This window comes from Solanum lycopersicum, chromosome 6, assembly GCF_036512215.1.
Source record: "Solanum lycopersicum chromosome 6, SLM_r2.1".
NCBI lineage: Eukaryota > Viridiplantae > Streptophyta > Magnoliopsida > Solanales > Solanaceae > Solanum > Solanum lycopersicum.
In genome coordinates, this window is record NC_090805.1 from 1420488 (window position 1) to 1447524 (window position 27037).

Genomic DNA, 27037 nt, shown 5'->3' on the forward strand with positions numbered 1-27037 from the left:
TTAACCGCGTAAAATTGACTTTTTTTAATTTCTAAATAATTTTTTATGTACGTTTTGATCTTCTTCTTTGTCAGTAGTATTAGTGTTATTTTATTCTTCAATTTCAATTATCTTCGATGTCTTTTGGTGTTTTAATTATTACATTAGTGATTTGTTATTATCGTTCTTTTTTTGTCTGTTGATTCACTTCCTAATATTTCAATTTTATTAATGTTTTCACAAATGTTTCTCGTTTTTAAAATTGTTTGGCATGCTATGATCTATTTGAAACCTCTATATTTTTACGAGGTAGATGTAAGATCTTCGTACACTTTAATTTTTTTACGCCTCATTTATGACATTATACTGAATATGTTATCTTAAAAAGACTATAAATAAGAAACTCAATAATTTTAAAATAAAAATAAAAATTATTTTATCAATTCACTTTATTCGCTTCAAACATCATATATTGTGGCAACTAGGCCTAGCTAATTGAAGAGAAAGTGTTTATTTGCATATATCTACTTGTATATTTGTATATATGCCGTTTATATACATCATATATAATTGAGGATGCGTGAATATATTAGGAGAAATGGCTTTTTAAGTCGATGTATACATATCCTCTTGTTTATATTTTATATGACTGTATATCAATGAAAATTTACTATCATATACAACAATATATAGACAATATAATATTTTCTTACTTATTTCGTACAAGTACTTTTAATGAATGCATTTTAAAAAAATTCAATCCAAATTTAAATGGTGATATTGGTGTTTTGACAAATTGTTCAACAAATAAATCAAGAGGATTTTGTAGTAGTCAAATAAAATTGCAGCTATATACCAAAAATAGTGGAGTTATTCTTTCTTTTAACCAAAAGTCTAAGTTCGAGCCTGAGTATGAAACCAATGCTCACGAGGAAAATCCAACACCCCATAATGCAAGACATAACCTATAGCATTTGTTGGATTAATCAAAATATCAATACGAGTACCACAACTTTTCGAGGAAAATCCCACTTCAGATACATAACATCTTCCACCCTTTGAATCAAAGATTTACTCGCTGCCAACAAAAACATACTATATTTGCTAGTTTAAATCGATTCACTAAGCTAGTTAAAAGCCTTATTACGCAATTCCAACAGTTCACTAGAGGGACGTGTGTCACCCAACTGTAATAAAATGAGTTGGGCGAGTGCTGGTGGAAGATAGCAACTACCTGTGAGAATGATCAAAAAGGTTCAAAGACTCCAAAGGATCCGTCCTAACAAGACCTAAGTGATCAAAAATGCAGAATCTTGACATGCTATGCTCAATGCAGCAAATACAAACCCTCAGCATCTTAACTACTACTCTATGGCTTAAAAGAAAATAGTAATGGAGAAACACTTTCTCAAATCTGGAAATCAAAATGAACAAGGAATGATCCGTAAAGGAGTTTAAAAAACTAGGCATGCTAAAACTAAGAACACGAATATTCAGAAGGCTGCTCGCAGAATAAAAAAAGTGCATCACTAAACAAAGCAAACATTTAGAGCTCAAACTACAAAACTTAACTTTATCACGCTGTAAAGCGTGAAATTGACTTGAACAGTGGATGAAGCAACAAGGACAGTTTGTTTAAGCAGGGGTGGCAGATTGAGCAGCCAGCCTCTTCCTTGCCTCCTCGATGATGGTCAACTTAATTCCTTTACCTTTGGGTAGTGAAACCCACGGCTTAGTACCCTTACCTAGAGTGAACACATTTCCCAAACGTGTAGCAAATTCATGACCCTGTGAATCCTGAATGTGGAGGGTCTCAAAGCTACCCTTATGCTTCTCCCTGTTCTTAATAACACCAACACGTCCCCTGTTTCTACCTCCAGTCACCATCACAACATTCCCAACATCAAACTTGATGAAATCAACAATCTTATTAGATTCCAAGTCCAGCTTTATGGTATCGTTGGCCTTGATGAGAGGATCAGGATAGCGGATTGTTCTTCCATCGTAAGTGTTCAGGTATGGGATCCCCTTCTGACCAAACTGCACAGACCGGACCTTGCAAAGCTTAAACTGCAAATAGGAAGAACCTAACTCAATAAGAGCATTATACAAACCAATAAAGTTTACAAGGTTAAAAGATGAACCTAACAAAGATATACATCACAAACACACAACTTAAAATATTAATCTACCTTGGATTCCTCATCCCTGACCGAGTGAAGACGGAATCGGCCCTTAGTGTCGTAAAGAAGACGGAAGTTCTCATTAGTCTTCGGGATTGAAACAACATCTGAACATAGAAACTAGCATTAGTCATTTTCAAGGGTGAAGAAACAAGCCATACAGACTAAAGAAAGAGAATGTCACGTGAAAATTGAATTAACACTTTTATTTACAAACATACCACCTATCCATAGATAAGTTGTTCGGACTCCAAAAATGTTGTCGCACCCGTGTCAGATCCTCATAAATGCACTATTTTTGAAGGATCCGACACACACCCGATGACATTTTTGAGGAGTCCAAGCAACATAAATCCATAGTACTCCAGAAGTTCCAATTGATGTGACTTTCCCTACTTTAGAATGTTCCCTCGAAATATTTAACACAATTCTCTTTCTACACAATGTTAACAAATCAAATTCAATCGATTGTTCAAAGAATTAAACTTTAATGTGATGTTTTATCTATCAAACTAACTTATCAACCAGTATTTCAGTATTCTTTTCAAGTATTTACTAATAACAAAAGACACATGTTTAAACTCTGTAAAAATCACATACCATTAATACAACATGAATTGACAGTTCATTAGAAAAGATACCAAAAACAGAAAAACGAAGAAATAGAGCATTTACCCATGAAACCAGCAGGATATGTCTTATCTGTCCTTACTTTCCCATCAACCATAACTTGTCTTTGCATCAGAATTGAGATCACCTCTCGGTATGTGAGAGCATATTTCAACCTGTTTCGCATGATAATGACCAACGGCAAGCACTCTCTCGACTTGTGTGGCCCAGAGGATGGCTTGGGAGCCTATAGAGCAAAAGACCAGAATTTTATTAGCTAAAGCAGCTCAAACCATCTCGAGTTACTCGGAAAATACTCAAAAGACAATTCACTTACAAATGCTCCACCAAGTTTATCAAGCATCCAATGCTTTGGGGCATTGAGCCTCTTCAGATGCTTCTTCAAACCTCTAGCCTGTAAATAAATGAAAGAAAGCGCAAGTATTTATATAAATTTTCTTTTGATATATCTTCAACATGCATTTTGTTTCTAAAAATGTAAAGGAACACCAAGTATACAATATGATGCATAACACAAAACCACTTAATGATCTAAGGATCAATAGACATGCGGTAAGGGACAGTTATAGCATCAGACCCATTGAATTGATCCTATCCAAATACCAGTTGGAGAAAATGGCCAAAATCATCACAGAACTATAAAGCAAGCCATATAGATCATGTAAACGGCATTGTAGCAACCACGAAGAAACACTCCATCTTCCGCAAATACGTCATGAAAAGAGTACAACAACGAGACAGTAACGGAACTAAAAATTTTTATTAACTAACATTAAAAGAGATGTACATAACCAATACTCAATCCACAACTACAAGTAGAAACACTAAGCTTATTGCAACCGATCTGGGACCCTATAAGTTTTCAAGTCAACATCTCTATAGCAAAACTACAATACAAGTTTAACTATCAAACAAGTACATTTGGACATCAATAAAATGAAACAAAAGATAACAAAAAAATGGAACAAACCCAATGTTCCTTTCACAAATTTGTTATATTTCCATCGACCCATTAATTAAAATATGTTTCTACATGATATAATCCATGAAAATAAACTGGCCTTCAAATTCTATGATATAATCCATGAAAAAAATCGTACCAACAAAACTCAGCAAAGCATATAAGATTGATAAATAGATACATCACTGTACATACAAAAAAAACTTAATCAGTAAAGAAGGGAAGGTTAGAAGAACGAACCATTTTGTTGGTCTAAGAATTTCTCTTTATTTTATTTTTTTTTGCTGCTTCGATGAAGAACACGAGAGAAATCCTAAAATCCTAATTTTTTTTGGTTTTAACCTTGCAAGCGTATGGGCTATGGATAAATTGGGTTGGGCTTTTAATGGGTTACTAATTTGGGCCTCCACCTACAATAGTACTAGGAGAAGGCCAATTTTCACATATAACAAATATAAAATTTATATTTATATGCTATAACAAAGTTTGCATTAATTGCATTCCATAGCAAATATATAATTGTATAATTCGCTATACATATACAATTGAAACGAATTGTATAAAATGACGTGTATAAAACGAGAAAGAGAAAGAGACTTGGGCTGAAAATTATATAAAAATGAATTGTATAATTATGAGTGTATAGAACGATTATATACAATTTAAATTTGTATAAAATGAGAAAGAGAAAAAGGCAAAAAACACTTGGGCAGGGAATATACAATTGAATCGAATTGTATAAAACGAGAAAGAGAGAAATTATATACAATTTGAAATTGTATAAAACGAGAAGAGAGAAAGGCAAAAGAAATTGGGCATGGGAGTATTTTTATTGTATAATTATAAGTGTATAGGACAAAGATATATGTGTTTGCATGTGTATATATAATTTTCTCTCGCTTTATACAAACAGAAAACAATTTATACATTTTGCTTCCGTTTGTATAAGCGAGGGAGGCGAGGGTGGCGAGCGAGATCTGGAAGAGGGGAGAGAGGGGAACAAAAATAAATGTATTTATACAATTTTCTCTGCTTTATACAAATAGAAACAAATTTTATACACTTGTGTTTGTATAAAAGAGAGAGAAAGTGAGCGAGATATGGAGCGAGAGAGGAGAATGGCGTGCGAGAGTTTGAGGGAGAGAAGTGACTGGCAAAAAGTTTGCTACGAGACACAATTAAATAAAAGGGTGATTATAACAATTAATTTGATTTATTAGTTTGTCATTATATATAATTTTCCCTAAGGAAAAATTACGTGAATTAGTACATTTTAATAAGGAAAAGTGTAACGACCTGTTTAGTCGTTTTGAGCAGCAGATTTTATTTCTGGAAAAACAGGCTGAGACGACGGAACCCACGACGGACCGTCATGAGCACGACGGACCGTCGAGGGGTCTCGTTTCAAAACACTTAGAAATTCTGAAATTGGGTACTGAAAAATCGACTCTCTGAACTTCGTAACGGAATGGCAGGACGGACCGTCACGGGCGTGACGGACCGTCACGGGCGTGACGGACCGTCACAGACTCTTTGGTGGAAATTGAGTCTCTGAACCTTGCGACGACCTGCAGGACGGACCGTCGCAGGCACGACGGCCCGTCACAGGTTGCGTAATCCCAGTCTGGGTCGGATTTCTTTACACGTTTTAAGAGACGTTTTGGACTATTCCTACTTTAATTATAAAGTTAGTGGGTTTATGTTAATAAGTCTAATTACTTGGGGGTTAAAAGAGGTAACCTTGAGTAAATTAGTGGGTTATTATTGCCATCTTTTATTCTTAATTATATGCTAATTAGGGTAAAAGAAAGAGGGTTTGAATAAGAAAAAGAAAAGAACAGAAAGAGAGAGAAGGAGAATCGACAGAGAGAGACGAACGAAGAGAAAAAACACAAGGCTTTGGGAAATTCTTGCTTGATCACTAGTCTTCGGTGGAGGTAGGTTATGGTTTTTACACTATTCGTAGTAAACTCTTAATAGCGAATGATATGTATTGGGTAGTGTTGTAAACCCTTCTATATGCTTAATTGTGTGTTTGCATGTTGTGATTATATAATTGTGATGAAATAAGCATGATGAAGCTATTGAATCTTAAATCTTGAAAAAGAAACCCTAATCTACTTTGTTAATGATGATGTCTTAGTGTAAAAGAAGGCTTGATGAACGAAAGTAGTGAAATTAGGGGATCGGGTGCCACGTTCCGGTACCAGGATAATATATGAGGATCGGAGTGTCACGTTTCGACACCAGGATAGAATATGGATCGGGTGCCACGTTCCGGTACCGGATAGTATATGAGGATCGGAGTGTCACGTTCCGACACCAGGATAGAATATGGATCGGGTGCCACGTTCCGGTACCAGGATAGTATATGAGGATCAGAGTGTCACGTTCCGACACCAGGATAGAATATGGATCGGGTGCCACGTTCCGGTACCAGGATAGTATATGAGGATCGGAGTGTCACGTTCCGACACCAGAATAGAATATGGATCGGGTGCCACGTTCCGGTACCAGGATAGAATATGGATCGGGTGCCACGTTCCGGTACCAGGATAGAATATGGATCGGGTGTCACGTTTTGACACCAGGATAGAATGAGGATCGGAGTGTCACGTTCCGACACCAGGATAGTATATTGAGGAGCGGAGTGTCACGTACCGACACGAGAGGAATAAAGATAATGAATCTTGAAAGATGTTAATATATTCAATCTAATGAACCTAATTCCCAAATGAGTATGATGAGGAGGCGTGAGTCCTCATTGATGAGCTTGGTGTTATAACCAAGGTTATGGTAATTGTAAATGCTGCATGCTAAGGATATTAGTTGATTTTATGATGTTATCTGATATATACTGTTTTCTATTTTGAGTTGGCCGATGATATCTACTCAGTACCCGTGTTTTGTACTGACCCCTACTTTTATGTTTTCTTCTTGTTTAATTGTGGAGTGCAGCAAACGTGCCGTCATCTTCGACTCAACAGTAACTCTAGCCAGTCTTCATTACTCCGGATATCAGGGTGAGCTAATGCTTCTAGCTTGGACTGGATCTTCCTCTTCATGTCTTAATGCCTTGAAGTTCCGGCATGGACTAGCTTTTATGTATTTTTAGCTTCTTAGAAACTCTTAGATTTAGTAATTTGAAGTAGATGTTCTTGTGATGATGACTTTCAGATTTTGGGAAATAATAGTTATTGAATTGGTTTTTATAAATGAGTTTAAGTCTTCCGCATTACTTTATGTTGATAGTACATTGAAATGTTAAGGTTTAGATTTGGTTGGTTCGCTCACACAGGAGGGTAAGTGTGGGTGCCAGTCGCGGCCCGATTTGGGTCGTGACAAAAAGTTATATGAATAAATATATTTTTAAAAATAATTATTGATTTTAGCGATATTTTTTGTTTATTATCATTTATAGCAATATTGTGATAAATATGTAATGTGTATTAAAAGTGAATTATGTATGCAATATATTTGAATTATAATTGTTTTTTAAATATATTATGTTTGTTTGTTAAAAAATTATCACATTGCATTATAAGTGTATGATAAATGTATTATCCATCATTAAAACTTGTATTATATTTGAATAATAAATTTATTTTTATAATATGTATTAAACTTATATTATAAATGAATTAAAAATAATCAAATAAAAAATAAAATATTATTACTATAAATGATAAATATTCTTTTATTATAATATATTTATAGTAATTTTCCTTTTTCAATAACTCCAGTATGAAGCTCCCTTTGAAAGGCCTTTAAAGATCTTACCTCAATAGAAATCACTCGAGTTTTAATTTGTGGTTTGCCAATAAAATAGGGGGCTTTAATTTTTATTGCTGATTCACTTGATCGAAATTGGAAAACTATCTGATTCACAAATATTTTAATTTTTTTATAGATAAAATAATTATATATTTCATATCAAATTTCAAGTTAAATATACTTAGATATATATATTTTCACTATTTGATACATTTTGAAATATAAATACATGAATGTAGAGAGGAGAGAGAGAGAGGAGGGAGACGAGTGTGACACAAATACATGCGAATCATACTAGATATATATTTTGAAAATATAGACACACACACAGAGGTGAGCAAGAGAGGATAGAGACGAGCAAAAGAGTAAGGGATCGTTGGTAGAGTGTACTAGAGAAAATAATGTTTACATTTAGTACTTTGTTTGGTACACTTTTCTAACCTATACATAACTAATACCATCTACTTTTATGCATTAGTAATGCAATGAGTTCTAATGCACCCATTAAAATTCATAAAGACACAATTGCCCTCAAAAATATTTTTTTACATCCTTTACATTATATTTGCTGAGGGTTGTTTTGTAAACAAATATTTTTTCTAGAAAAATTATGTAATGCTTTAACACCAAACCAAACTTTGCATAAAAGAAATCTTATCATATTAATGCAAGCCTAGCTAATATAAGTGAATCAATTTCGATACAATATATCTAAAATAAATTATACCTAATTTTGATCCACATGAATCTGAAAGACTTGTATTTGAATGTGCAGATACATTTATATCAAAATTAAAATTTGATATGAATAATAATTTCACAAATCCATTAGAAGAAATATAATTAAGCCATAAATTAGTGAAATTTGTATAGATAATATTTATTTTCAATACAAATTATGTAATATCAAATTGACAAGACATAAAATTAGTGAACTTTTGCCTATTTTGTTTTATCCAGCAAAAGTTTCCTTTTTAAGGATTTTCATCTTGCTCGATATCAATATTTACTTTATATAATTATTTTCAAAGCCTATGGTATGTATCATTTTAGAAAAATATATAATTTATCTGCACTCAAACTAGTTTCTGTTCTCGCCCCAATGTACGTGTAAAAAAATATATCGATAAATATGAACTTTCATTAGTTTATTTTTTTCTATTGTTGGATCAAAAATTTAACGGATTTAGTAATAATTTTTCTTATAATAGTGCATTCACTCTCCTCGTATTTAATACGATATAAATATAAATATTTTTTTTTGATTAATAAAAAAATATAGTGTTAAATATTTTTTAGAAGGTTCTTTGCCACTACTTTTAAAGGGTCCAAAACTAATATAAACCATAGCGTGTAGAGTTGCCAGCCTAGTTAATATCATATATGGGTCATAGAAATATTTGGACCTTTTTGATGATATGTACCTAATAACTTTATCTTTTAAAAAGTAGAAAATCATGCATTATGCATATTTTATGCAATAAATATACAATATATTGCATTATTGTGTGTTGTCTTATATTTCTCATTTTTTTTCGTAAGCCAATAAACATTATTTTTTGTTTTTTAATGATTCTAATATGTACATTTGATTCAAACTCTACATTTCTTAAGTTGTTAGAGGTTCATTTCTCAAAATAATAATAATAATAATTTAAATAGTTTCTAGTGATTATATATATAAAGTTGATTCCTCAATTGGCCATTCAATAGTAATATTTAATATAATTTCAGAAAGTTACTTTTTTGTTGAAGCAAATTAAAACTAAAAAAAAAGTATGATTTTGTGCCACTTGTAGCTATTTATTATAATGTTTTTTCTAAATGACCAATTTTTTTTTAAAATTATAGTATCTTTTTTATTTTAAAATAAACTGATCTTTTTTCCATTTTTAGTTAAAACTTATTAAAGTAGAAGGATAAAAATGTTCAAAAATAAATAAATAAATAACATAGGCAAAATATCATTTTGGTCAAATCAAAACTAAAAAAAAAGTATAATATTGTGCCACTTGTAGCTATTTATAATAATGTTTTTCTAAATGACCAGAAAATTTGGCCAGAAATTTTTTAAAATTATAGTATCTTTTTTATTTTAAAATAAACTGATCTTTTTTTCATTTTTAGTTAAAACTTATTAAAGTAGAAGGGTAAAAATGTTAAAAATAATAAATAAATAACATAGGTAAAATATCATTCTGATCAAATTGTGGCCAAATTTTTTGGCCAAAAAGGGATTTTTCCTTACAAATTTTATTTTCAAAAATCTTTTTTTCCAATCATTATCTTGGTGGATCCTTTAATTTCTTCAAAATTAACTTCACTTTTTTGCACAAATTCATGCCACACAAAAAATTATAATACCTAGGAGAAAACATGGGATTTTGTATGGTGTTCCAATAAACATTAATATAGTTTTTAGCCAGGAAATAAGTAGTTGTGCTAGTGAAAGGAGGAGCAATATTTTAATTAAAAAGTGGACACTTTCACTTGTAATTCAATTAACTTATATAAAAAAAATGATATATCAGGTTTAACATTAAAAATAAATAAATCAAATAGTATTTTTAGTATGTTACACATACTTTAATTTTTAAAAATTTTGTGCTTAGTCAAGTTAAGACACGTGAAGTGAAAAAAACGAGGTGTAAAATTTTATTGATAAATTTAAAGGAAAATCTATAATTTGAATGTTATGAATTTGTAACAATATCAAGTTAATATACAATATAGAATATTCACCACCCTTTCATTTACATGATTTTGCCTTCAACACGCCTATTCCAGTCTAAAATTTGATTCTTTTTATATTTCAAATATATGATATATATTTTTTATAATGATAACGGTGAGACTCAAACCTAGGTACTGTTTATGTCATCTTAAAATGTATGTGTTTGTAATAAATTTTAAACATATGAAAAATAAACAAATCATATAAATAAAATATTTAAACATATGAAAAATAAACAAATCATATAAATAAAATATGAAGAAACATAATTTTATTGATTAAGATAGCGGGTACAATTCTGTTGATCCTTGATTCTATTCTCCTAGGATTTATCCATAATTCGAGGGCCGTTAGTGGCGTATTTCTCGAACTAGGATGATTTAGGATCTTGATCTCTTTATGGAATTTCCGAGATGGAATTTAGTACCCTTTATATAGGCATAAACTAGGGTTTAGGGTTGAGTGGCCTCCAAGAATCCTTATCTGAGTTGAACACAATTAGTAAAAGTCCCAACTCAAATTGAACGCATCTTATAGAGTCTTACAAAATTTCTATGTCTACTGTATGATTCTCATTAAAACAAAATTATAACTTAACCTAAGTATCATTCAAATTAACTAAACAAGGTTTTAAAAAATATCTTATTGTACATATCTCTAACTAGCAAACACCAATTATCTTTCTAGGGGTCCAAAAATAATTTAATCCACTGATTGGTGAGAGTATATTATTTCCAATGGGTCACACTGACATTTGGAATTTTTTGATAATTTTTAGGGCACCAAACTATTGATGGGCCATATAATTTAACGTTAGTGTAGAATCTTATGGCCTAATGCATATTTTACAATTATTAGCTCATGATTCTTTAATTTTATATTTTTATATCATCATTTAATTTATATTTTTTTTGGTGCAAAGTATTACCTTAGATATGTGACGTCTGAAGTTATACTTAATACTTGATAGAATCAAACTTTGGACATAGTATCTGAAGTTATATATAGCTGAAGTTCAATCATTTTTATCTGTATTGATTATTTTTTTTTCGAAGCTTAGAGAAGAATAAATGACCGGACTTCAAGTCATGATTTTAGTTATTTCTTTTCGAAATTCACCTACTTACGATAAAAATTCAAACAGTAATAACTTACTTCAGCCACATATACCTAATCGTAGCTACATGAAACTACGATTTTACCCTCAATAAATAATTTATAGCTACACAAATACATATGACTTGTTTTAGATCGCAAATCTTAATATTTTTTTTTCTCTAAAAACTTCGTGCCAAGCTAAATAATTACGTCATATAAAAGGAAGTTTTATTATCATTATTACGAAGCTTCGTAGCACTTAGGTTTTGGCACCGACCACACCAAAAATGAGTTGAATTAATTTTGTTTTTAAGAACACATGAGGTTTGCTGTGTAAGAGATTCTAAAATTGTTAAATTGAGTCTTAATTAATGATAAGAGTTAAATACGTAATTATTTTTTTTATTATTAAGACTTATATATGAAGTATAACTTTTGCTAATTTTGTCTTTGTTATTATAAGAGCCAAGGTAGAAGCTCTAATATAAGCATTCTAATTTATTTCGAAATTTTAAATTTATGAGTTACATTCTAAATTATATATAATCTTTATCGTTTATTGAGATTTTAATAAAAATATAGTACATATAAAAATGATTTTTTAATATAAATAAAAGGTTTTTAAAATTCTATTGAATACATAACTTTAGCTTAAATGTGACACTACTTTAATCATATCGTACGTACTTGTATTATCATATGTTAGAAAATACTACATATAAATTAATTATGAAGTGGTCCAAAGTCTAATTACTGCAAATATTATAATTATAAGAATAATTAACTGAATAAATGTATAAAAACTATAATTAATTATTGTAAGTACGGTATCACTATATTTTTAATCTTATTATGAAATTATAATTAGTTTGTTATTATCTCTAGGTAATATTTAACTAATAAGACAATCGACCAGTATATTTATGAGACTTTATTGCTTGATTTTTAACCTAGATTTGTAATTAGAAAATTCACGATTTTACCTAAATTATGAAAAATACTTTACAATATTTTGAACATAAATTTCAATTATGTGACCAAAAGGTTTGTCCCAAATTCACATAAAATAATTTGTATGTGCCTTTTGATATGTGTGTGGGGATCAAATGTAATCAAAATTAAAGTAAGAACATGTATTGTTTGGCTATATTAATTAATTACTTGAGAAATATGTCTAATGCAAAACATGTATTTTTCCTTCATTAATTTAGTATAAATATTGTTTATGAACTACATCTAGAGATAATTGTACCATTTATAATAAACTAAATGTGTTTTTACACACAACTTTTTTCTTAAGTTGAATTAATTAAGAGGATCGTAATATACACAAGTACATAGGTAAATTAAAGTTTAGACCACATCTCAACTTGTATTAGTTTGGGACCACTTCTTAATTTGTACTTTTTATTCTTTCGTACGTAAGGATTATGTCTAATTATTTTCTATATGACTTCAGTTTTATCGGATATTGTCCCTAAAAAGACCGACTTAAATTTAAAATTTGAAATTTATACACAAAAGTAGCAATTAATACGCCGAAAAAAGTACAAATCTATGAACTTAAAATGGTTATATTAATAAAGTTTCCAACTTGGTTTTGGTGTCAAGACAGACTAATCACATGTTATAGTACTTAATAAGTCTAATTAAGGCTTAAGCACATCAATTTAATTCTACATGAACTCTATACATCATTAAGAGTCAATCTAACTATTTAATTTATAATCTTTTGCATGGGAAACATCATGCACATTATTTTTGGTTAATTACTAACAATTCTTGAAAAATAAAAGGAACTACTTAGCTAATTTGGTTCACGAATAAAATTATCTCAAAATTATAGTGCTGGAATTATAATCTTGATTTAATTTATTCCATATATTCTGGTGAAATAAAATAACACCAACTTTGAGGTGAAAATTTATCTTTGTTAATTAGTCGTTATATCTTTAACCAAATTAAATAAAGTACTCTCTTCGTTTCATTTCGTTTTACTTGCTCTCTGTAATAAAAAAATAGATGTGTCATTTTACCTTTTCGATTCCTTTTTATCTATCCGCTATTCTTGAAGTAGTTTTTATATATCAAGGAAAGATTTTAAAAAAAACATTCACGTTTTACCCTAGATATTCTTACTTATTCGTCAAATCATTTTTTAAAAAATAATGCTAAACATCGATTAACAACTATAACGTGACAAAATAGTCATGTTAATAATTGTTTTCTTAATGAATGTGTCAAGTCTGAACGTGACAGAGAATTTCATTTTGTCTTTCACATACCATCCTTAGTAATAAATAGTAGCTAGCTATTTTTAAATAATATCAAATTTAGTGTTCCGAAACATTATTAATAAGGTTGATTTAGTAACTATTCTTCTAATTAAAGCTTTTTTAGGAGGTATCTGATCAACAAGGGTCAAGTAATATAATACAGATGAAATATTAATTTAATATTTAATCATTAATACTACACCTAATTATATATGCAATGAACCCAACAACCTCATAAAACCTTAATTAATCAGCTCATTTTAGCTGTGGTTGGTGCCAAAAACGTAAGTACTAAGAAGCTACGTGCTAATCAATATTAAGAGGCATAATTAATTATCCACACGAACTAAAATCTAAATCTAGGTGGTGATAAACTAGATAGATTTAGGTAAATCATAGTTAGATTGGCATAATTGGTTAGTATCACAAGTTTCCAAAATTCACACAAAAAAAATTAAATAAATACATATTAGATGTCACACTCAAAATTTCTACAAATCACCTATCTGATTGGAATTGGTATAATTAGTAGGATCGTAATTATCAGCCTAGTAATTATATTATCTAATAATTACATTGACATGTTTAATTGCCACATTGTAATTACTTATGATACTAAATTAAATGTTTAAGATATATATTCTTTTTTGGAAATATATTAATTAATAACTATTTATGTAAATAATATTAGGAAAAAGTAATTGATTTATATTATTTTAAATTAATATATTTCAGTTGAATTGATTGTAACAACTAGAAGGATGAAGTTTCTACGGACATCGTAAAATACATGTTTCATAAAAAAATAATATATAAATAAAATATCATAAATTATTAAATATTTGATAATCTATCAAATCTAATTAAAAGTTGACGTGCAATGTTAATTCAATATTACTAAAACAAATGTAACTGAAAATATAACCTAAGTTATAAATTCAAAATAAAAAATATAACATAGTACTCTTATAACAAGTTTCAACATAGCAATAAAGATGATTTATTTTTATTTTTTCTTAATAAAGAAAATATAAGTTTATAACCTTATTTAACAATAAATTATATTTTAATTTAAAAATTAGAATACTAATAAATTATGCTAATGCGAAAATAAGCATGGCATAAAGATATATTTGTAATCTTTCTACAAGTAATCTAATTATATATATATATATATATATATATATATATATTTAATTGTTTTAATTTTTTTTATTGGAGATGGGCTCGTAGCACTATGCCCATATAAACTCCTTAAAACCTAACGATTATTTTTGCGAATTTATCGGTTTGACAACAAATCCAATGATTAACTTTATTGAACAAAGTAATTAGATGACTCTTGGACTAATTGAATGACCAATTTTTATGTTTTCAATTAATAATGGTTCAAATTGTCACAATTTGTTCAACTTCCATGTAGTACTTGATGTACTATAGTTTAAAACACAAGTCACTACTCACCACAACATTTGAGATTATTTTTTCTTTTTAAAAAAGGTGGGGGGTGGGGTGGGGGTGGGGTGGGATGTGTGTGTTAAGCGTCGGCTGTTTGAATTCATACTAATAAGTCTTATATTAAGGCTAAAGTGGTTCAGTCTCTAGCTAATAAAGGCGATCTTGCACCAAATAGTATTCGAACTTGTAAAAATGAAGAAATATTTGCAACTATATCACAACTTTTGTTTGATGTATATTAACATCAATTATACTAATTGAATAAATGAAAATTACTTTAGGGATCGTTTTGACATGTGATAAAAATAAATAATGATGGGATAAGAAAGTAGTGATGCGATAAAATTTATGTATCTTGTTTGATTGACATGTTTGAAATAATTTATCCCACTATTTATATCACAATGATCAGATAAGTTATCAGATATACATGGTGAGATAAGTTATCCCAAAATAACTAATCCAAAGATAACTTATCGTGAAATAACTTGTTCCCAACCAGAATAAGAAACATTCATATACTAAGATCATTTATAAGAGATAATTTTAAGTAAACTTTTATGATAAATACTAACTATGCTAAAATAAGACTAACATATTAAAATATTATTAGGCAGGTTCAATGCATTAAACTTTCGTTATACATGACTTTAGGAAAGAATCATATCATAAGTATCTATTAAACTATAGTAGTAATATAATTTTTTTTTCCTTTTTACACTATTAATAGCACATAATTTAAAATTCAATGAAATATAGTGGTAACTATAGCTAGGTGAAACATGGGATTTTGTATGATTTTGCTACAACAATAATATTGAATTCAGCCATAAAAAAAGATGTAATGCTGGATAAAGGAGGTGCAACATTTGTTGTTTTTCCCCCTATTTTGAGAACCAAAGTAAAAAAAAGTGGACACTTTCACTTGTAATTGAAGGTGCAATTCTAAATCATGTATGATATTTAACTATGGTTTGAAGTAAAAATTAATGTTAACACTTTTTTTGTAAACATCATTTGATATTGCGAAATGAACCGTTCAACCATTTCAGATTCATATTTTATAGAGTCTATTTTTTTTTAAAAAAAAAAATTTACTAGAAATTTCTACATTCTCAAAATTCAAATTTAGAAATTTTAATTAAGAGTAAAGGAATCAAATTTTATTCATTCAATCACATTTTTTAATGATAGAAAACGTATCGAACACTAACAAACAATATTATGATTTCATGGCCAATCGAACGAAAATATAATATATCATAGGAAATAAAGGTTCAAGTCTCATTAGTGATGCAAGAAAATTAAGTGATTTGCTCTGATTGATTGGTTTGGGATTTAATAGATAAATATATTTAAGAGCTATAATTAAAAATAAGTATTTAATAAATTAGTCTTATTTAACTGCTAAATCTGTTAGAACCTGCACTATTCGAAGTATCTTCTCATCCTTACTAATTTAATAAGATGTGTGGCGGAATAAATATATTTTTTAATTTTTATTTAGGGTTATACGTTTAATGGAATTTAATTTTTTCATATTTTATTGGTTAATTCTTATACAAAATAATTAATTTTTTTAAAAAATATGTTTTTTAAAAATAAAAAAAGGTTTTAGCGAAAGTAGAAAAAAATACGTTCTATTAGTGTCATTTTACATTGATACTTAATAACGTAATATACAATTGATTTTTTAGTATAATGTTTTGGAAATTTTGCTTACAAATCGAATAAAAGTAAATAAATAACAAACACACTTATTTTTCTAAAAAAGAATAGCATTTGTCCCTTAGTGATCTTTACACGTATAAATTTAAATTAATCGAAACCCAAATAAAAAAATATCTCACCATTTTACTCGAAGACCAAGATGCTCAAATTTTCAAACTGATCCCATCTTTAATCAGATTATTTGATTTCAATCTTTAATTAGAATTAAACCCTTTGGAATAATTAAGGATTATTTATATTACAAATCGTCTTAACTTTTATTTTTAATTTTTAAAAAAACAAGTATACGTCAGAGAACAGTTGCAATTTTATTTTTTTTATTTATTTATTTAAAAAGAAGTTATTTATTTTTTTGTTAAGAAAAAGAAGATATTTATTTATTTTTTAAAAAAGAAGATATTTATTTTTTTCCTTTTTCCGTACCCAATGACTGACTGCAGAGTTGTAATGCCTATATTCACGGTGACTTGCAGTTGGGATCCATTGAATGTTATTAACACTAGGATTAATTTAATTTAATTTATTAAACTAATCTTTTTCCTCCTAAAATTATGAATTCCATAAATATCCCTATTAGTGTATAGACGGATTTAAAATGTGAAATTTTTGTATTATTAGTTATTACGATAATGTCGAATGAACTAGTTTGACAAATAAATATATTTATAAAATATGACCTTATTAAAAATTATTGTGTTCCCGTGAACTCGTAAAGTTAATCTTTAGTTCTGTCAATGATAGTACGTCCTAAATTACTTTTCAATATTGATGGTAAAAATCAAGAGAAATATCAAGCAATCAGAAGTTAAAGATCGTAACTTATGATACAAATTTGTATTTTTCTAATATTTAAACAAATTAATTTATGCTTATTTGGTAGGTCAATAAGCATATATACACGCTTTGATATGTTTATTAGGTAGGTGCTAAATTTGGTAATTTAAGTAGAGTTCCAAGTTATATGTACCTTAAATTATTTACAAATTAGTTTGGTTACTTAAAAGGCATTTACATATAACTTATGTTGTAAACTTTTTCTTATTTTGTTAGATAAGAAAACTTCTACTCGTTATTCTTCTAGTGTGTATAAGGTAAATTCTGTTTTAGTATAATAGTCCACGAATAATATAGAAGAGCTAAAATGCATTAGATAACCTGTTATTATTCAAATTATTTATTTATGTTAAATAAAAGAGAACAATAAATAATCATCCATATATAAGGGTTCAATAGAATCGGACCATTTTTATTCAAATTATATATTTAGGTTAAACTTCACTGAATATATACACACAAATTAAATCTAGAAAGTGGATATTTAACATTTCAAATCGTCATCCTATAAAATTCAGAATGCATAAATTTAAATTTTTGACTTCGCCTCAAATTATATATTTAGGTTAAATTTCACTGAATATATACACACAAATTAAATCTTGAAAGTGGATATTTAACATTGCAAATCGTCATCCTATAAAATTCAAAATGCATAAATTTAAATTTTTGACTTCGCCTCAAATTATATATTTAGGTTAAACTTTACTGGAATATATACACACAAAATAAATCTAGAAAGTGAATATTTAACATTTCAAATCGTCATCCTATAAAACTCAAAATCTAGAAAGTGAATATTTAACATTTCAAATCGCCATCCTATAAAACTCAGAATGCATAAAATTTAAATTTTTGACTTCGCCGGGTAGTTATTGCTCAAATTATAGTTAAATTAGATTATTTCTAAAGGGGTATTTTGGTCATTTCTTTACACATTATTGTTTGTCCACACATGAGTATGATTGTTGCTATATAACATGCCCCTTTCCAATCCAATCAACTCAATGTTATCACATTCAAAAAAAGGATATTCATTCATTATATTTTTTCTCTTATCAACAAAAAACTTTGATTTGATTAATTTCATCAAAAATTATGGGAAATAGTTTAAGGTGTTGTTTGGCTTGTGTTCTTCCTTGTGGTGCACTTGATTTAATTCGTATTGTACATTTAAATGGTCATGTTGAAGAAATTACAAGTCCAATCACAGCCTATGAAGTTTTAAAAAATTACCCTAATCATGTCTTGAGTAAACCATGCTCTCAAGGTACAATGGCTCGCCGGATTCTGATCTTATCGCCGGAATCCGAGCTCAAAAGGGGTAGTATATACTTCTTAATTCCCGCATCTTCTGTCCCGGAGAAGAAGAAAAAATCCGGGATCACATCCTCCTCAATCAACAGACTACCAAAAAATAATAATAAGAAATGCCACGTCACCATCAACGATGGTGATCGCGATTTTTCGAGTGATAGTACAATGCCAAAATTAAAGAAGTCATCATCTCACCGGAGGAGTAAGAGCGGCAAGGTGGTTGTGTGGAGACCTCATCTCACCACTATCTCTGAAGACTAAAGTTTTTTTTTTTTTTAAAAAATAATCTTTTTTCTTGTTTTTATTATTATTACTTTTTATTATTTGTAGATAATTTTTATTTTTATTTATTTTCCACTCTGCATTTAATAGTAGCAGATTTGGATTGAAAGGGGGATATTATAAGCCCAATGAAATTTACGAGAGAGAGATTGAAGAGTGCTTATGGAAGTTGTACTCAAAGATGAGGAGATTGTACTTTAAACTCTCTTTCAAAAAATGGAAGAGGGTGAAAAGTATTGTTTTTTTTTTGTTTTTTTCCTCTTTCTTGTAAATTTTTGGGGCTTCACAATATGAACTTTTTATAATGTTATACAAGAGTTTCCTCCTTTTAAGAAATTAATTCAAACTTTAATATATATGTATACTTTAATATATATATATATATATATATATATATATATATATATATACTTGTATTATGTGTATATGTTTGATATGTTATTTCGTATTTAATTTCTTTAAAGTATAATTTTGATGTATATACATATTGGGACTTTTAAAATCTAGATTAACGTCGCGTAAAGTTTAAAATTTTGACACAAGTTCACAAGCGAACACATTTGGATTGTTCTAATTTCTTGGTTCTAAGTCCCTAAGCTAAACATAAAGTCGGTTTTAAGTTGGATTTGAAATAAAAAGCAAAATTTTTGTTGCGCAAAATGACAAATCTAGAATCTACATATTGTAATTTTGAACTGAAAGGGTATTAAGTTCTAAATAATCTATATTTAGCTTTGTTCATACCCCTTTTAACACATATCTATCATTTCAACACTGATATATTGAATTTTTCACATCATTTCGACACTGATATATTGAATTTCAAACATAACTCATAAACGAACGTATTGTCTATCCGTAACTCTATATTGTGTGTAATATTCTCTTCATATTTTTCAGATTGGGGGGGGGGGGGGGGGGGAGGGGTTGTTCATGATATGAAGAAATTAAACTAGTAACATGGTTTGAAATACTTAATTAATATCACTAATTGTCAAATTATATTAATCATAATTAACTAGGGGGGATTTACATTATTTTATGATTTGGATGATCTGGAAATAATTAGTTATGTAGTCGTGTCACGGGCACCTATGTAGGCCAAATGGGGGAATTAAAACCATGGAACTATTCAATGTTCTCTTTTTCTTTAATCCTATCAAATTTAATTAATAATTTAGTTGTCATTTAATTAATAAAATAGGTTTACTTCAATGATTGTTTTGTTAGTTAGCTTAGTAAACAATTTCCTTCTTAATTACCTTTAATGTAAAGCAATTAGTTTTTATTAATTTCTTGGTTTCTCATCTAGTATTCGATATTTTATATTGAAGTCTGATTAAGTCTGGATTCAGGTAGGAAAGTCGTATATTGAGAGGTAGAACATTCTCTAACAAACACAATTCTGTATACACGAAATCGAAACGGCAAACTCAAAACCTTTAATTAAAAATAAAGGAATATTTCATCACGATCCTGATCGATAAAACAATTAGTTATATACAAAAGAAAAAGTTAATTAATTTAATCTTTAGTAATCATAGTGTCATTAATAAGCATGTGTAATGTTGGTCAAAGTGATAACCAGCTGCGATGGCTTACGCTAAAGACTTATATCTAGGAATAATTAACATAAACATAAATGGCAAAATGTTAAAGATTTTATATTATGTTAATATTTGATATATCATCTTATTTTATGTATAATATTGAATCGTTTGGTACATGTATTAAATTATTTTGAGATTATAATTTTGAGACTAATTTATCTCATCCGGAAGATAAGATAAATGATGTAAATACAATAATGTAATATGAGTATTTATAATCAACAATTAATATAAATGCCGCTAAAGATTTTAACAATTCTGGATATAACGACAATGACTCAATTGTCACTAAAAGAAAAATCTATTGCTTTAGTAAACTCTAAATTTAACTATTGCTACGTATATAGTTATTTAGTATTAAAGGGTAATATGAGAAAAAATACTAGTAATAATATTCTCTTAATTTACTAAAATGAAGAAGTAAAATGAAAAATCAATTTTCAATATAGAAGCTAAATAAAATGATGAACTAAATGGAGTATAACTCATGGTAAATAATCTGTTATAACAAGTTCAACAATATTAATATGACATTTTTGTTAAAAAAAAAATTGATTCAATAGCCACTCACTTAAAAATATAAGCATTATACTATATATTATATTATATATATACACGTTTGTTAAATACATTGACAATGTGTAATGTTACTCAAAGTGATATATTGCTTTTTTAGCTTGTGTGAGATAATTACTTTAGGTTTTTGCAATAAAAGATGTTATTTATTATCGATCGTAAAGTCAGAAGTTATATTAAAATAATTAAAAATATAAAAAATATAAATTATATATCTTACTTGTAAATGGAATCGATGGTAGTTCAAACTTTATAGCCTTATCTATTATTATATTTTTTATTTTTATTTGAAAAGTCTATTATAAAGTATATATATATATATGGAGTAGGAATAAATACAAAATAATTGAAGATGGGACAAAAACGGTGCAAAATAATTGAACCGTACACTAATATACATGCATGTATGTATACTTCCAAAATTAGGTCCATGTTACAACCAAATAATTATTATAATTTGTAATATAAGATAAAAATAATAATAATAATAATATTAATAATAGTAAATAGAAAATGACAAAAATAGCTGGCAAAATACCAATTAACTAAATAATATGTCTCAGATCTCACATGATTCCCCACCCTCAATTCGGTGAGATTATAGATATTTTTTCGTTTTAATTGATGTGATAGTCAATAAAAAAAGTTTAAATTAAAATTTAATTGTATTTTTAAAATATTTTAAAATTATTTATTATAATTTATAATATTTTTATAAAAAATTTCTAATATATTAATATTATTACAAAGAAGTTAGTTTTTTTTAATTCAATATCATGATCAAGATAAATTTTTTTTGTACGTTTTAAAATATTTTAAATTTTTAATTATTTACTCTGATTTATAATATATTTACAAAAATTTTAAAAATATTAATATTATTACAAAAAAAGTTAGTTTTTATATGCAATTTCTTAATAAAATTTCAATACCACATAGATTAAAATAAAAAAAATATAATATTATTAATAATTTAAAAAATCAATTTATTTCTTTGCGAAACATATTTACTTGATCGCAAATATTTCTTAAAAAAAATTAGCAAATAGTCAATTTAAAAAGAATTTATCCTCAAATTTATATGTAGTGCGCACGAACATATTATTGTGTTTGTATTTTTTTTATAGATAAATAACACTTTTGGTCCTCAGTCACTAATAAGTTTTTATTTTGGTCCTTGTATAATTTAGTTAACTACATTTAACTTTCAATTAACTAAAATTTGTGTTTTAATCCCACGTAAGAAATATGTTATATTTATTAGACCATTTTTGTAACTATATTTACCTTAAATATAAATTAACAATATAAATTTAACATAACATATAATTGTTAAATAATCTAATACTTAATGATTCGTTAAATTTATGGAGATACATCAATAGAAGAATAAAAAATACGCATATCAATCAAATAAAGATTACATATGCTCAACCTCAAAAGTCGCAAGGACCAAAATATTAATTTGTTGATATTTGAGGAACTAAAAATGCTAAGTTTCCTTCGTGTGGTTGGGTGGATTGCTAGAATTTTTGTTTTATAGAACCTCATACGCTGTGTCTAAATCTATATAATGTTTGACTTGACACATCGAATAAGAAACAAAAAATAATTTTTGAAATTTATTGTTTGAAATGAATGATATATTTATTTAATTATAAATCATCTTATCAAAGGTAAAATATAGATTTTAAACTTAAATAGTTTTTAAATATAAAAATGTATCATTTTTTTCGCGACTAATTAAAAGAAAAGTATGTTATATAAATTGAAATACGAGAAGTATTTGTTGTTGTCATTCCAAGTATATTATGTATATATTATATGTATATCATATAAATTTACTTGTTATTTTTTGCAAGAGAGATCATCCAATGACATTGAATTGTAATTCTTCAAGAAGTATAGTTGTATATTTTTTATTGATTCCAAGAACTTTGGCGATATGATTATTAATAAACAAAAAGGAAGAATATATAAGTTGGGATTATAAAGATTTTGTAAACCTAAGTTCACGGCCTTCATCCACAATTCACAACTCACCTCACACTTCCCAAGGAAATTAAGAACTTGGATTGACTCTCTTAATATATATGTGGGGATGTACATCTCTAGTAAATACTATTCTATACATTTTGTAAATCTTGACACTTAGTATCATATCTTTGATAGGAGGAGATTGTTCGAATGGTGACAAAGTCAAAAATTTTAATAAGGAAATTTACAAAGTACATAATATAAAAATGTCAGATAGGTGGGGTTTGTTTTAGTTAGCAATTATCAGTCAAAAATTTTAATAAGGAGATTTACAAAGTTAATAATATATGAATATCAATAAGTGAGATATGTTATAGTTAAGATTTATTAGTAAGATATGGTTCGAGTTTGACGGATAAGTGAAAATATTATTTATTTAGAGTGGGATAGAAAAACGAATATGTAAGAATGTCACACTTGAAAACTATTTTTGTTTCATAAAAGTTGTTGAGTATATATACTTTATCTGTTCTTTTCGAGATTTAAATAATATAAGCTTTGAACAACATTTTAAAATGTATAATTTTTTTATCGTGTAAACATGTATAGTATTTTTGAGCTAGTTTTTAAATGTTTATATTTTAATGTGACGACACGAGTATGTGTTAATTTCTCACAAGCTACAATTACATTTTGACATTGCGTGCATGCCATGTTAGCTTACTCGATATTTTTGAAGAGTCCAAGCAACATAGAGGTCTATTCAACTATAAGTTAATCCTTCTCAAATGTGTTAGACTCTTTAGAATCTTTGACATGCACATATCGTCATTTTTGAAGCGCCTGAGCAACTTAGGTCTATACTTTGAACGCATTCCTCGACACTTACGAAGAGTCCGATTAAACATAAATTTTATACAATTATAAGTTGATCCTTCTCAAATGTGTAGAGACTCTTCAGGATCATGGAGTCCCCATAACCTTGTTTGTTGCTGCACTACCAAAGCTGAACTCTCACTTTCAAGTACTGAGGCTGCAAGAACTCCTCCTACAACACCTAATTCACTATCCTCATAAGGCCAATTCTATCTTATGTTGCTCGGACTCTTAAGAAATGTTATCAAATATGTGTTTGATAATGCGTTTGGAGTTGATGATCAAAGCAAAAGAGAAGGTGCATCGCGTAATGGAAATCTCCAGAAAAGAACACAGAGAATCAAAGATTACCATTTCATTAATCAAACTACCATTGATGTACAAAAATCCCAATATCTCTAAGAGAAGAATACAATTCCAAACATTGTGTATATGTCTTATCATATCTTTTACTATTATAATGACATTTAAGAAACAACTCATCAATCAAACAAATTGCACCATTCTCAATCAACTTTTCTATCAAATGAAACTCACTCCCTTTCACATCCATTTTCACAACCAAATAATCCCTTTCATCATCAACCAAACTCATCAACCATTCACCAAAATCGAACCCCACAATCTTATTCGAATCCCATATGAAATCCAACGACGATTGTGCTGATTGTACTCTCCCCAATCCTCGACCCTTCTCTACGTTCTTCCTAGTTTGAACCCTACCTATCTCAAAGAACAACGTCTCGTTCCTCAACCAAGCTACATAGGGCAAAAGATTCACACCCTTTCTTTTATACTCGTCGTGGTATCCCCTATCACCCTCAATCGCGTAGACCTCAAACGTCTTGTTCTGTTTCGGATACTGTTTCTTAAACCAACTACCAATGCTTGAACTATAACTCCTTGCTCCAACATCTACATAAATGTACCTTTTCTTGAAGCTAATATCAACCATTGAAGACAAATACTTCACATTTCTCAAGTGTATCCATGGTTTCAATGGCTCTTTTACAACTAACGACTCTGCTTTTCGAATTAATTCCCTTTTATAATCAGGGGTATAACAGTAATTTTTCGATTTCTCTAAATCAACACATGTACTTTTCGTGAATATAGGTTCGAATCGTGTCACCTTTTTGAAAATTACTTGGCGTATCGGAGGCTGCCAAGTTGCAAAACTGTCAATTTCAATGGAGCTGATCAATTTGAAGGAAGTGAACAATTGAATCAACGAATGGAGACTGTAATCGTCTTTCGATATAGTGTGAATGACGAAAATACCCCCAGGCTTCATTGTTCTAGAAACTTCTGTAGCGAATTCCGCTGGTTTTGATGATCGGTCGAGTACTCCATTTCCGGCGAACTCGAAATGGAAAGTGTTGTCATCGAACGGCTGGTGATGACCGTAACCGTATCGAATCAACGGCGGAGATGATTTGTGGAAAATGCCGATGGAATCTATGACTCCGACGTCGATCAATGCTTCTACGTCTTGGCCAGTGAGGGTTTCGATACACAGAGAGTGAGAGTTGGGCGAGAGGAAGCCGTCGGCGATGAGATCTTCGAAAACAGAGTAGTAGTAGTTCCGGATATCGGAGGCGGAATCCGGTAAATCAATGGAATTAGGATTTGAACCGGCGATGTTGAGAGTTAGAGTTTCCGGCAAGAAGCAGAAGTCGCCGGAGTTACATGATTTGCCTTTGACGGTGAAGATGTATGCGAAACGAGCGAGGAAAACGAGAACCATGAAAGAGACGAGTCGCACCAGAATATTTCCCAGAAAGTTTAGCTTAAGTGTGAACGCCGCCATTGAAGGAGCTTGATTTTGGCGCCAAATGAATATTCTGAAAATGAAATGTATTGGGCTTTTTTTTTTTTGCGGGTTAGAAACCCATTATAAGCATTCAATTTGGGCCTCAATGTGTTCGCTCAAATTCGTTGTATCAATGTATATAGTCGCGATGAATACAATCAATATAGATAGTTTATATATGTCAATTATTTCGCTTAATTTCGTTGTCTTGATGATTAAAATCGTGTTGGATATAGTCACAACAAGATGTATCCGCGCGCTCAAGAAGATACAAATTTATACATACAATATACAATTGTCTATTATTAAAGATATATATAATATAGGGATCACTACAAAAATGTCTTAAAGATTTATGCTATTCTCTATCATCCAACGAATTATAGTGATGTTACATACTAAAAAAAAGAGAAGAAAATGAGCCAAATCTATACATACAACAATAATTATTTTTTAATTATGAGTTGAAAGTGCTTTAATTTTTGTCCTACAAAAATACCACTTGATAGAACATAACATTCGGTTTGCTTTTCTTTCACTCTAATGGTAAAAGAAAGAACTATCCGAAATGAATATAGTTTGAACTTAATTAGAAATTAATAGTTATAATTTATTTCATTACAATTGATAGTTGTATGTTAGAAGGAGGAGAGAGACGGAGAAGATTGGAAGAGGAAGGAGAAAGACGAGCGAGATCTAGAGAGAGGAAAGAGGCGGGAGAGATACAATTATATCAAATGTATATTTCATCAATAATTGTATTATGAATGCATTTGATACAATTAATTTACATCAATGAAAACAATTGTATCACAAGAAGAACAAAGTGACCCAAATCAAAACATAGAGTAACTCTTAATACAAATAAATTGTATCAATTGTATTGACGAATATAATTTGTACTAATATATACAATTACATCAATGTT

At 28.8% G+C, this 27037-nt stretch overlaps 3 protein-coding genes across 3 annotated transcripts; 1 reads left to right on the forward strand and 2 right to left on the reverse strand.

The window, feature by feature from the left end:
- Nucleotides 1-1369: 1369 nt before the first annotated feature.
- Nucleotides 1370-4111, reverse strand: LOC101246828 (small ribosomal subunit protein eS4). The gene is made up of 5 exons (XM_004240373.5): nt 3994-4111; nt 3109-3186; nt 2838-3018; nt 2172-2269; nt 1370-2049 (listed from the first exon to the last, which is right to left on the reverse strand). Exons 1-5 carry the CDS (start codon nt 3994-3996, stop codon nt 1615-1617), a joined length of 795 nt encoding a protein of 264 aa, XP_004240421.1. The 5' UTR covers nt 3997-4111; the 3' UTR covers nt 1370-1614.
- A 14542-nt stretch (nt 4112-18653) lies between these two features.
- LOC101247128 (uncharacterized) lies at nt 18654-19593 on the forward strand. The gene has a single exon (XM_004240374.5). It carries the CDS (start codon nt 18757-18759, stop codon nt 19234-19236), a length of 480 nt encoding a protein of 159 aa, XP_004240422.1. The 5' UTR covers nt 18654-18756; the 3' UTR covers nt 19237-19593.
- Nucleotides 19594-24663: 5070 nt separating this feature from the next.
- On the reverse strand, nt 24664-26106 carry LOC101260538 (uncharacterized). The gene has a single exon (XM_004240575.5). The coding sequence runs from the start codon at nt 26104-26106 to the stop codon at nt 24664-24666; it is 1443 nt and encodes a 480-aa protein (XP_004240623.1).
- Between the last annotated feature and the right edge of the window lie 931 nt (nt 26107-27037).